The 12,263-nt window shown below is 36.0% G+C and overlaps 1 protein-coding gene across 23 annotated transcripts in view; it reads right to left on the bottom strand.

The window, feature by feature from the left end:
• The window catches only part of ZNF644 (zinc finger protein 644), a 158,554-nt gene that overhangs the window by 124,491 nt on the left and 21,800 nt on the right, over positions 1-12,263 (bottom strand). For 21 of the 23 annotated variants that reach the window (XR_009049790.1, XR_009049789.1, XR_009049786.1 and 18 more), the window contains one exon: positions 2,208-2,268. Coding sequence is in view for 16 of the 23 variants with exons in the window: in XM_057713402.1 (XP_057569385.1) it covers positions 2,208-2,268 (61 nt within the window). In the remaining 7 variants the exon portion in view is untranslated. Of the gene's footprint in view, positions 1-2,207; positions 2,269-6,813; positions 6,927-11,833; positions 11,901-12,263 lie in introns of those variants that run through there. The other 2 variants (XM_057713315.1, XM_057713322.1) reach the window with 2 other exon arrangements.

The raw sequence follows: 12,263 nt of genomic DNA, 5'->3' as shown, positions 1-12,263 counted from the left end.
ATGTTCACTTACCAACAGGCAGTAAATGCATCTTTTTAACATTTCAACAACTCATATTATTAAAAAAAGCAATCTTTCACATATCAGACCAAAAGTACATGATCACAATTCAATTTTCTGAAGTCAAGTCTTAAAAAATTAAAATAAATCAGAATGCTAAATTAGAAAAGTCATTCAGTAGAGATACTCACAAAAAATATTAAAACAATAACTTCGAACATTATATTAACATAAAGAAATCATAATTTGGCAAATTTAAACAACTGTGGAAGTGCTTTCTTTGTTGATGGAAATAAGAAAGTAAAATTCACAAAAGCAAAGACTACTCAAGTACTTTAACCCACTAAGAAGGGAACACGGAAGCAACCTAACAAATTTCTTATTGAACTGGTTTCTGAGTGGCTAAACCTAACATCAACTTGATTTTTTAACATGTTTAACAGTCACTGGAAATTGCATACTTAAGTTAATCACAACATATAAGAAGGAAAACTAAGAATTTAGTTCCACAATCTGACGGCTGTACTTCCATCAACTCAACTGGACCAAGTGCATCAAAAAGTCGGTTCTTTGTATTTCAAAATTTAATTTAAAAACTCACTCACTCACTGCCTGATGCTAAAATCAAAGAAGGGGGTGAACAGTGGCAGCTGGGACCCTAATTTCATCCCATTTTAAAAATCATTTCATGTTTCTCAAAGCACATTAGTCCTTGTATCAAATATCTACCCCCCCCCGCCCATAAAAACATTCTCACTTAGCAGTAAATATATACAGAATTTTAGCTTGAGAGACTTAGTTACTGTTCTATCACAGTGACAAAAGCCCAAAGTGGGTTGCCAAGGGTTGGGGGGAGGGCACAGGGTATGCAGACTCCACTCCTAAAGATCAGCTCAGGGAAACAGCAGTCATCTACCCTGAGTGACTTCAACAGCCACTATGACCATTTTGATCATGTTATTATAAACAACTTCACACATACACACACCCATATCTGATACATATAGACAGAGAAATCTAAATACACACACATCTCTTTCCCTATTTTGCTGCACTCAATCACCTCCTAATTGCTAGACACTTCAGCATTCATTTACTGAATCCAGCTACTCCCTTCTTATTACAATCTTTTGCCTCTTATTTCCCAGTATCTTTCTATTCTGCTTTTCCTTCTATCTCCCTGTCTGATCCTGATGAATTTCTTTTAAATACCCTTTAAATATTTATCCTCTTCAAAACGCCGTTTGCAGTCTTCTTCCAGTGCTGCACACGTTCCCTGGGCAATACATTCACTTCCGAAGTCTCTTCTCCCTGGCAGAGCCCCGCACACCTACCTGCCCACTGGACATCTCCATGTTAATGTGCCAAGATGTCTCAATGGGCTGTCACCATTCTTCTTGCGACCCCCAAACCTTCTCCTCCTCTCAAACTGTACCTTGTTGAAAGGCACACCCTCCACCCAGCTTCCCAAAGCAGAACCACCCTCAGTGCTTCCTCTTCCCTCCTTTCCACACCCAATCAGGTGCTGACAGCAGCGCCTCACTCTCTGCGCTCTGCCTGCTTCCCTGTCGCCACTGCCTCAGCCCCACGGTCATCACGAGCCCCTTGCATCCTTGCACTACTCTTTGTGGCAAACACACTGGTGGTCTGATCCCACTGTCCACCTCTCCTCCCGTACTAAGAGAACTCCCAATTTGCAGCACATGGTTAAAGGTTACATTTCTGCATTCCTCTTGCAGCTAAGTGTGGCCATGGTGCCACACTACAAGCAATGAGCTGGAACTGAAAATGTTCTGTGGGAAGGATACTCTCCAAAATATCCTTCAATTACAGATGGCATGTGCCCCTTTGCCCTTCCGATTCCCCTCTTCCTCCTCCGTGCTCTCAGGAATTGGCTAGAACTCAATCAACCACAGCAGAAGATGAGAAATGTTTAAAGGATGGCAACCAAAGAGCCCACAGGAGTCTGGATCACCTGACACTGCAGAATCACCACCCGAGCGCTCTATCACCTATCTGGATTCCTTTCATGGAAGAGAAGAGTAAACTTGTATTTTGCTTAAGCCAAAAAAAAAACCCAAAAAACAAAACACCTCAGTGATTTCGGATTTGGAGGCATGCTTTTTAAACAATTTTTTTGTATTATTCCTACCTTGTATTATTCCTACTTTGATATGTAATATTTAACAAAGTCATATTCTACTTACCTAGATTTTGTCTTATTAACATCTCGCTGCAGGAACAACCTCATTCGAAAATAAATCAAACCTGAAAGAATACACGTAAAGGCAATCATTTAGTTCTTCTACTTCTGGTATGAATAAATACATCTATGATATACTATTCTTTTAAATTAAAAACTATAAATTATTAAAGCAACCTTCAGGAAACTATTGCTAAGTACCATCTTTTTGAGGAACAATAATCTATCCAAATGAGAAACAAACTTTTTAGTTCTCTTAACTTGCTTATATTAATAGTACAGCAATACCAGTAATTAAAGTTAGTATTTGTTAATAAAATGCACTTCTATCTATATCAATGTTTATCTAATAACACTACATATATACCAAAAAACACACCAAAAAGTTGAAGAAAAAAAAAACATGAGATGGCATAAAAGTATATGTTAATAGTAGCCATAATAATGGCTAACACTGATTAAATATTTACTAAATGCCAGGGAAGGTTATTCTAGAGAATAGCCTATTATTGATACTCTTCTGCTTCCTCAATTTAACCTTCAATCTAGTATAAGACTGAATCCTTCAAACCAACCCCAACACTCCGCTGAAAATTTACCTGTCAAAAATCTACTTACCCCTACTTTTATCACACTCCACAAATTTTGAAATTCAATATATCCTACCCTGAACTCTACACATCACCTTTCCCCCCCTTCCTGAAACGACCTTGTTACTCTTCTGAATTTTTTTTCTCAAAAAATGGCAGCACCACACCTACCATTCTCACCTAGATTACTGTTCACTGTTCTTTTTCTAGACTCACTATTCTCTCAAATTCATCATTCCCAAAACTTTGTAAGTAATCATTTTGCAATGGCTACCCTGAAGATATCACATCTATGCCTCAAGTCCTTCAACAGTACTCATCAATAACCTAGGCCTCACCTGTCTATCCCCAGTCTTTACTCTCCCCTGTGCTGCATGTTTCTATTGTACTAAACCCCTCGACTCCCAGAAGAGCCCTCCGCTCTCTCAGCTCTCATGCCTTTTCACATGGTGAACTGTACCTACTTTCTATTTCCCCTTAACCTTGCTAATACTTTTCTACTAGTTTTTCAATATTTAGCTCAGTCTCCCTGGCAGATCCTTCTTTAATTTCTTCGACTATGTAAAGCTGTGTTTCTCAACTGTTATAGCAACTAGTGATAGCTCTATATCAATTCTGTTTACCTGTGTGTTTTCTGAGCAACAATGTGGACAAACTGAGGAAAAGAATTCATTTATCTCACTTCAGAACTTTCACTGGATAGCACATAATAAAAGTCTCACAATGTAGGCAGAATGAAAGATTAGAAAGTTTGTATTGTATCCCCAAATGTACACAGGGATGTAGAAAATAAGAAAGTAAAATTTAGGCTAATGAGTTTAATCCAAATTTTCAAGGACTGGAGAAAAAGTTCATATCACTTCTGGATCCCAGTAACATTACTTTATAAAATGACTACATCTAAGTAAAAATACAACTGACAAAAATTAGCCCAGTGAAACCTATTATTGAGTCAATGAATTAATTTCACTGATTATCAGTACCAAGATTTGGTACTAAATGTCTGCATCTCTACAGAAAACAAAGTATGTGGACGATAAAGCCTAGACTAATTTAAGCATTAGCATTAAGCAGAAAAACGCTGGAAAGGAAAGCAAATATGGTTTTAATACTAATAATGTCAACAACCTAGAAAAGTGGTTCCCAAACTTCAGTGTGCATCCGAATCACCCAGAGGGCCTGTTATGCACAGATGACTAGGCTCCACCCTCAGAGTTCCCAATCTGGCAGGTCTAAGATCACAGCCTGATCATTTGCATTTCTAATCAGGTCCTAAGGTGATGTTGATGCTGATACTTCTGGGATCACCCACTGAGAACACAGACCTAGAGTTTTTTGCATGTCTAGAAGAGATGAGAATATTCTGCCACCCACTGCCACAAGCCTTTACCCACCCAGAACTGGATACTGAGACCTAGTACAAACTGAAGTATAAATTAAAGTGAGAACATCAGAAATCTACTATGAGCTTCTCAGTATGATAGGCTAAAAAATGGTCCTACAAAAGATATCTACATCCTACTCCCTCGACCTGTAAATTTTACTTCATATGGCAAAAAAAAAAAAAAGTATCTTTACAGATGTGATTAAGTGAAAGATTTTGAGATCTTTTAGAAAATTAAATGCTGACAAATTAGAAAAGGTTTCAGAATTAAACCCTAAAGTGCATATAACACATCAAAAATATATATTAAGGTAGGCCACAAGTCTTACCAAATTTAAGACTCAAATCATGCAAACTATCTTCTCTCACCACAATGGAATGAAACCAGAAATCAAGAGCAAAAGGAAAACACGAAGATCCACAAATACAGACACTAAACCACTAACTCTTAAACAACCAATGGGTCAAAGAAGAAATCACAAGGGAATTTTGAAAATATTAGGAGACAAATAAATATGAAAACACAATTTACCAAAACTAATGGAATCCACTGATAGCAGTACTAAGAGGGAAGTTTATATGCTTACATTAAAAAACGAAGATCTTAAATCATCAACTTAATACTTAAATAAGAAGAAACTGAACCAAAAGTTAGCAAAAGGAAGGAAATAATAAAGAATAGAGCAGAGATAAGTTAAGAACAGAAATGGGAGGGAAGTCAACAAAACCAAGAGTTGGTTTTTTAAAAGATCTACAAAATTGACAAATTATTGGTTAGACTAAGAAGATAAGAGAGAAGATTCAAATATAATTACAAATGAAAGAGGTGACACTATAACAAATGCCAAAGGATTATAAGAGATTACTATAAACAAATATCTGCCAACAAATTGGACAATCTAGAAAAAACAGATAAATTCCTAGAAACACAACCTATGATGCCTAAATCATGAAGCACTAAAAAAATCTAAACAGATCTGTAACTAGGTAAGGAGACTGAAACAGTAATCACAACCCTCTCAATGAAGAAAAGAAGAACCAGATGATTTCACTGGATAATTCTACCAAATGTTTAAAGAATTCTCCTCAAACTCTTCTAAAGAACTGAAGATAAAAGAACATGCACAAACTCATTCTCATTCAGGGTAATGAGGTCAGCATTACCCTGATACCAAAGCCAAAAACGCAACAAGAAAACTACAGACAAATATCCCTGATGAATATTAGCAAAAATCCCCAACAAAATATCAGCAAACTGAATTCATTAGCACATCAAAAGAATTATACTCACCATAACCAAATTGGATTTATTCCTGCAATGCAAGGATGGTTCAACAAATAAAAATCACTCGATGCAACACCACATTCACAGAAGGACAGACAGAAACCACGTGACCATCTTAATTGATGCAGAAAAAGCATCTGACAAAACTCAATACCATTTCATGATAGGAAGATGCAATAAACTAGGAATAGAAGGAAACCACTTCAACATAGTAAAAGCCACATGAGAAAAGCCCACAGTTAACATCATACTCTACAGTGAAAGACAAAAAGCTATTCCTGTAAGAGCAAAAAGAAGGTAAGGATGCCCACACTTGCTACTTCTATTCAACGCAGCACTAGAAGTACAAACCAGAGCAATTAGACAGGAAGAAAAAATAAAATCCACACAAATTGGAAAAGAAGAAGTAAAATTACCTGTTTACTGATGACATGCTCATACACACAGAAAGTCCTAAAGATTCTTTAAAAAATGTTAAAACTAATAAATGGTCTCAGGAAAACTGCAGCATATAAAACCAACACATAAATATCAGTTGTGTTTCTACATATTAATAACAAACAATATGAAAAACAAAACTATGAAAACAATCCTATTTATAATAGTATCAAAAAGAATAAAATACTTAGGAATAAACTTAACCAAGGAAGCAAAAGACTTGTACATAGAAAACTGCAAAACATTACAAAAAGATATCAAAGAAGGTACAAATAAATGAAAAGATATCCCATGTTCACAGACTGGAAGATTTAATATTGTTAAAATGTCCATACTACCCAAAGCAATCTACAGATTCAGTGCAGTCCCTATCAAAATTCCAAGGATATTTTTTGCAGAAGTAGGAAAATCCATCATAAAATTCATATGGAATCTCAAGGGATGTTGTTGAATAGCCAAAAGAATCTTGAAACAAGACAAAGTTAGAGGTCTTACACTTCTTCATTTCAAAGCATATCACAAAGCAACAGTAAGCAAGACAGTGTAGTGCTGACATAAAGTCAGACATATTAAACCAATGGAACAAAAGAAAGCGCCTAGAAATAAACCCATGCATGTATGGTCAAATGATTTTCAATAAGGGTGCCAAGACTACACAATGGGGAAAAGACAGTCTCTTCAACAAACAATGCTGGGAAAACTGGATCAAAATATGCAAAAGAATGAAGCTGAATCTTTACCTAACACAACATTAAAAGATTAACTCAAAATAGATCAAAGACCTAAACATGAGAATTAAAGCCCTGAAAAGGAAAAAGGCAAAAAGCTTCATGACACTAAGTTTGGCACTGATTTCTTGGATATGACACCAAAAGCAGAGACCACAAAAGCAAAAATAGACAAAGTGGACTACCTCAAACTTAAAAACTCCTCTTCATCAAAGGAATCAATCAATACAGTGAATAGGCAATCTACAGAATGGGAGAAAATTTTCATAAATCATATAACTGATAAGGGGTTAAATATCCAAAATATATAAGTAACATTTACAATTCAACAGCAAAAAACCAAAAACAACCTGATTTAAAAAATGGGCAAAATATCTAAATACAGAAATATCAAAAAAAGACATACAAATGTTCAGAGTATATGAGATGTTCAACATTTCTAATCATAAGAAAAATACAAATCAAAACCACAATGAGATATCATTTCACATCTCAATAGAATGGTCACTACCAAAAGAACAGAAAATAATAAAAAAGAGAATTAGAACTCTTGTGCATTACAGGTGGGAATATAAAATGGTGCAACAATTAAGGAAAATAGTATGGCAGTTCCTCAAAAAATTAAAAACAGAATTAGCATATGATCCAGTAATTTCAGTTCTGGGTATATACCAAATAATTCAAAGGAGGATCTCAAAGAGATATTTACATACCCATGTTCCTTGCAGCATTATTCAAGAGCTGGAAGCAAACTGAATGTTTGTCAATAGGTAAATGGATAAAGGAAACACAATATATACATCCAATGGAATATTATGTAGTCTTTAAAAATGAAGAAAATCCTGTTACATGCTACATCGTGGTTGAACTTGAGGACATTATGCTAGGTGAAATAAGCCATTTACAAAATAACAAATATTGGGACTTCTCTGGTGGCACAATGGTTAAGAATCCGCCCGCCAATGCAGCGGACACTGGTTCAATCCCTGGTCCGGGAAGATTCCACAAGTCGCAGAGCAACTAAGTCTGTGCGCCACAGCTACTGAGCCTGCTCTCTAGAGTCCGTGAGCCACAACTACTGAGCTCATGTGCCTAGAGCCCGTGCTCCTCAGCAACAGAAGCCACGACAATGAGAAGCCCGTGCACTGCAACGAAGAGTAGCCTGCGCTCTCCACAACTAGAGAGAAAGCCCACGTGCAGCAACAGACCCAATGCAGCCAAAAATAAATAAATAATAAATAAATATTTAAAAAATAAAAATACTGCATGATTCCACGCATGTGAAATATCTAACGTAGTCAAGATAACAGAAATAAAAAATAGAAAGGTGGTTGCCAATGGTTAAGGTTGGGGGGGATAAAATTAGTATTTAATGGTAGAGTTTCAGTTTCACAAAATAAAAAGTTCTAGAGATCTGTTGCACAATGCAAATATTTTTAACACTATTGAATTGAACAACTAAAATGGTTAAGATTGTAAATTTAATACTGTGTATTTTATAACTTAAAAAAACAAAGAAAAATATCAAGAAAAAAATATATATAAGGGCCAAGGAATAACAAGAATTGAATTTGCCCTCTACCTAAAAAGGCTAAGAAACCAGAAGATACATATGAAATGATAGTTTTCAGCTATTAGGCAGTCACTTACGGTGAACCCTAAAAGAAGAGAAAAAAACAGGTGAGTCTTCCAACAATCCCAACTTACCACCTAAAGAAAATAAGCCCCTCTACCCAGGGAAGAGCTACCCAGGTACAATATGATGGTCTGCCTGAATCAGAAGACTGAGCTGGAAGTCCAATGAAGCCATGACAGCTAGAGACTGCAGGGCACAATACTGGAGAGAAGACAACTGCACAGAGCTATCACACCCTTAAGTAACTAGCTGCATAATGATTAGAACAAGCCTGTGTGGAAGCGACCCAAGGCGAAGGAAAAAGCCACCCAAGAGGATGGGAGGCATTATTGTTCTAGTCTCACACAAAGTCAGAAACAATGCCTGCTCCCTTCAGAAAGAGTGTAAAACCTCTTAATTCAAGCAGCACTGACTATAATAACCTTAGATTAAATGCTTTTGAAAGACAGACTCAAAGGGGGAATGTAGCTGAAGAGGGAAAAATTACAAAGTGGCATGAAGAAACTTTTGGGGGTGATATATTCATTATCTTGTTTGTGATGATGACTTCCTGAGCATATATATATATATATATATATATATATATATATATATCTCAAAACTTATGATACTATACACCTTATTTTACTTTTTTTACAGACTTTTTGATGTGGACCATTTTTAAAGTCTATTGAATTTGTTACAATATTGCTTGGTTCCTTGGCCGCGAGGCATGTGGGATCTCAGCTCCTCAAACCAGGAATCCAACCCGCATCCCCAGCACTGAAAGGCAAAGTCCTAACCACTGAACAACCAGGGAAGTCCCACTATACACTTTAAATATGTGTATTTCACTACATGTCAATTATATCCCAATAAATCAGTTTTTAAAACCACAATTACAACAAAACAAACAACCCAATTATAAAACATACAGAAGATTTGAAACAGCACTTTACCAAAGATACATGAATGGCAAGTAAGTATATGAAAATATGCTCAGTATCATTTGCCAATAGGGAAATACAAATTAAAACCCACAACAAGTTATCTCTACACAACTACAAGAATCGCTAAAATTAGTAAGACTGACCATACCAAGTACTGGCAAACATGTGAAGGAACTGAAACTCTAACACACACACAGAGGAAGATAAAATGATATAATCACTTTGTAAAAACAATTTTACTATTTCTTAAAATGTCAAACATACACCTACTCCTAAGTATTTACCCAAAGAAATGAAAGCATATGTTCACACAAAGGCTTATATACAAATGATCATCTTTATTTCTAATAGCCAAAAGCTAAGGGAAAAAATATCCAACAACATATGAATCCTTAAATCGTATCTTTACAATGGAATAAAGAGAAGTTAACTAATGATACACGCAACACAGATGAATCTGAAAATAATCATGCTGAGTGAAAAAAGAATGCAGACAAAAAGATCTCACACTGCACAGCTTCATCTACATAAAATTCCAGAAAACTCAAACTACTCTATAAATGACACAAAGCAGATCAGTCACTGTCTGGGCATGAGGGGAAGAGCAATAAATAGGAAAGGATTAAAAAGGGGCACAAGGTAATCTCTGAGGATAAAGAATATGTTTATTCTCTTGTGAGATGATTCCATGGGTGTATACAGATATCAAATCTGTTCAAATTGCACACTTTAAACATGTGTGATTTATTATGTGTCACTTGTACTTCAATAAATCTGTTTAAAATACCACAATATACAAAGAATAATAAGCGGAGAAAAAATAAAGTCAAGTTTCAAATTAAGAATGTTAGAATAATAATAATAAACACAAACAAACCATTGTCACTTATAACCAAAAGAGTACAGGTACAAATTAATCATCTACAACTGGTATTACAACTGGCACTACAATTACCCTACAACTGGCAACTCAACACATGAACAATGCTTCCAAAATCTCATCAGACACATCCCATGAAACAAGTATAACAAGTCATCTGGACTACTGGACAGATCAATGTATTTAATTTACACTTGTCACAATTTCCATACTTAAACACAATTCCTACTGAAATATAATGGAGCTCAACCCAGAACAAAATAACATCAAAAATTAATTCTACAGCATGAATCAAAAAGTCTGTCTGCAAAAAAAAAACAAACCCCAATTCTGTTCCATCCCATTATTCATGCACTTGGCAATGAGGCTTTGCAGTTTCCCGTACCAGGTGGTAGAATCTTTCCTCAATCCTTTTAACTCTGGGCTTGACCTTATAAGCAAGATCAACAGAATGTAGCAAATGTCACAGTTGGCCAATTCTGAGCTAGGCTTCAAGAGACCATGTATGCCTCTGCTCTCTTGGAATCTTGCCACTACCATGAGAACAAGCCCACTCTAATCTGCTGGAGGACAAAAGGACAGCCCAGATGTCCCACCCCAGGCCATCCTAGAGAACCCAAGAGCAGCAGAATCACCCTCCTGACCTGCTTCTGAATGCAGACTTAAACGAACCCTGCGAAGACTAGAAATACTGCCTAACTGACTCATAGACTTGTTATAATAATAAATGTTTGCTTTAAACCAAGTTTTAGAGTAATTTATTACACAGCAATTGCTAACTCATACAGCAACTCTATCTTAAAGGTACCATATTATTCTTATCCCTAGAAGCAGTTATTTTAGATTAACAATTGATCTAGGTCTCTTAACTTTTGAAGGCAAGGGAAAAATGAGACATAAAAGTTTCTTTCATTCTTTTACTAACAGTGACCCTAGAAAACATTTGTCACAGTTTGCTAATCTCAAAGATATATAAGCTTAGCAAAATCATTTTAACAAGTAACGTTATCAGTCAACTACAATCTTTCATGAAATTTTGTTGCTAGGTAGTTTTCCTGGATTCAAGAATACAATGAAATCTTTCAAGATATGCCATAAATCTATGAAAAATGTTACAGAGCAATCTGCTACCTTGCTTAACATTCTTTTTCCTATTTATGCTAATGGTAATTTCCTTTAAGGAAACACTATTACTCAACTATTAAAGTTGCACCAATCTTAGGCTCCTTGATCAAGGGATAAGCAAGTGATACCCAGGTTGATCAGAGTACCCTGTTCTCCTAGCCATCATAATTTTATTATGGATGGGAATGTGGCCCAGAATGGGAAACTTGGAATCCTCATGATGTTTACGAGGACTACTGGGAAAGCTATACTCTTCAGTGGAAATAACAGCTATGACAATGATGTAGATCACAGCAGACAGTGGTCATCTTTGCCACCTCATAGAGATAGCATATTTAGGAATGAAGTCACCACAGAAAAAAATCAAAGCCAAGAGACAGAGAGACACTATCCTAATGCTATTATTTGCATTCATTGATTCAAATATGTCAATTCAAATAACTGCAATAATGTCAGAAGAGGCAATATTTATCAACCCACCCAGTGAGAGCTTCTAGAAAAACTGAGCAAAATGTTAAAAACCATCAATTTGATGGCATCAAAAAGCTAATACAACAGTAAAGAATAACCAGGCCAAGATCCAAGACAAGATGGAGACCTACAGATATAAATCCAGCATCTGAGGATGCTTTTACCTTGGGGTTATTTGCCAATCCAGATGACGTAGCTCAGAAACTGATCGTTATTCCTGACATTGTTGTAGAGCTAGGGGGATCAAATGGAGATTGCAAGATTCAGAACTGGTAAGAACCATAGAAAATGCTGCCCACAATTTGAGTTGAAACCCTAAAGGATTAAACTGTAGTGAACCAGAAGTTAAAAAAAAAAAAAAAAAAAAAAAATAGATTCTTGCATACACTGCAGCTCTACCTAAAGACACCTAGGTGGCCAAATAAAAAACTCTCAATCCTTAAGAGTTAATTAAGGTAACCCCAGACTGCTGGAGACCCCAGATGTGGCACAAGCAAACAAAAATCACCTCTGGAGAAAGATAACATCACCATAGGACTCAGAACTGAGGCATGGAAAAGCAGTTGGAAATTTAAATGGAGAAAGCACAAGCAG

The sequence above is a fragment of the Hippopotamus amphibius genome, chromosome 1 (genome assembly GCF_030028045.1).
Source record: "Hippopotamus amphibius kiboko isolate mHipAmp2 chromosome 1, mHipAmp2.hap2, whole genome shotgun sequence".
Classification (NCBI taxonomy): Eukaryota; Metazoa; Chordata; class Mammalia; order Artiodactyla; family Hippopotamidae; genus Hippopotamus; species Hippopotamus amphibius.
Note: the sequence above shows the minus strand (reverse complement) of the source record. Positions and strands in the feature narration are given on the sequence as shown.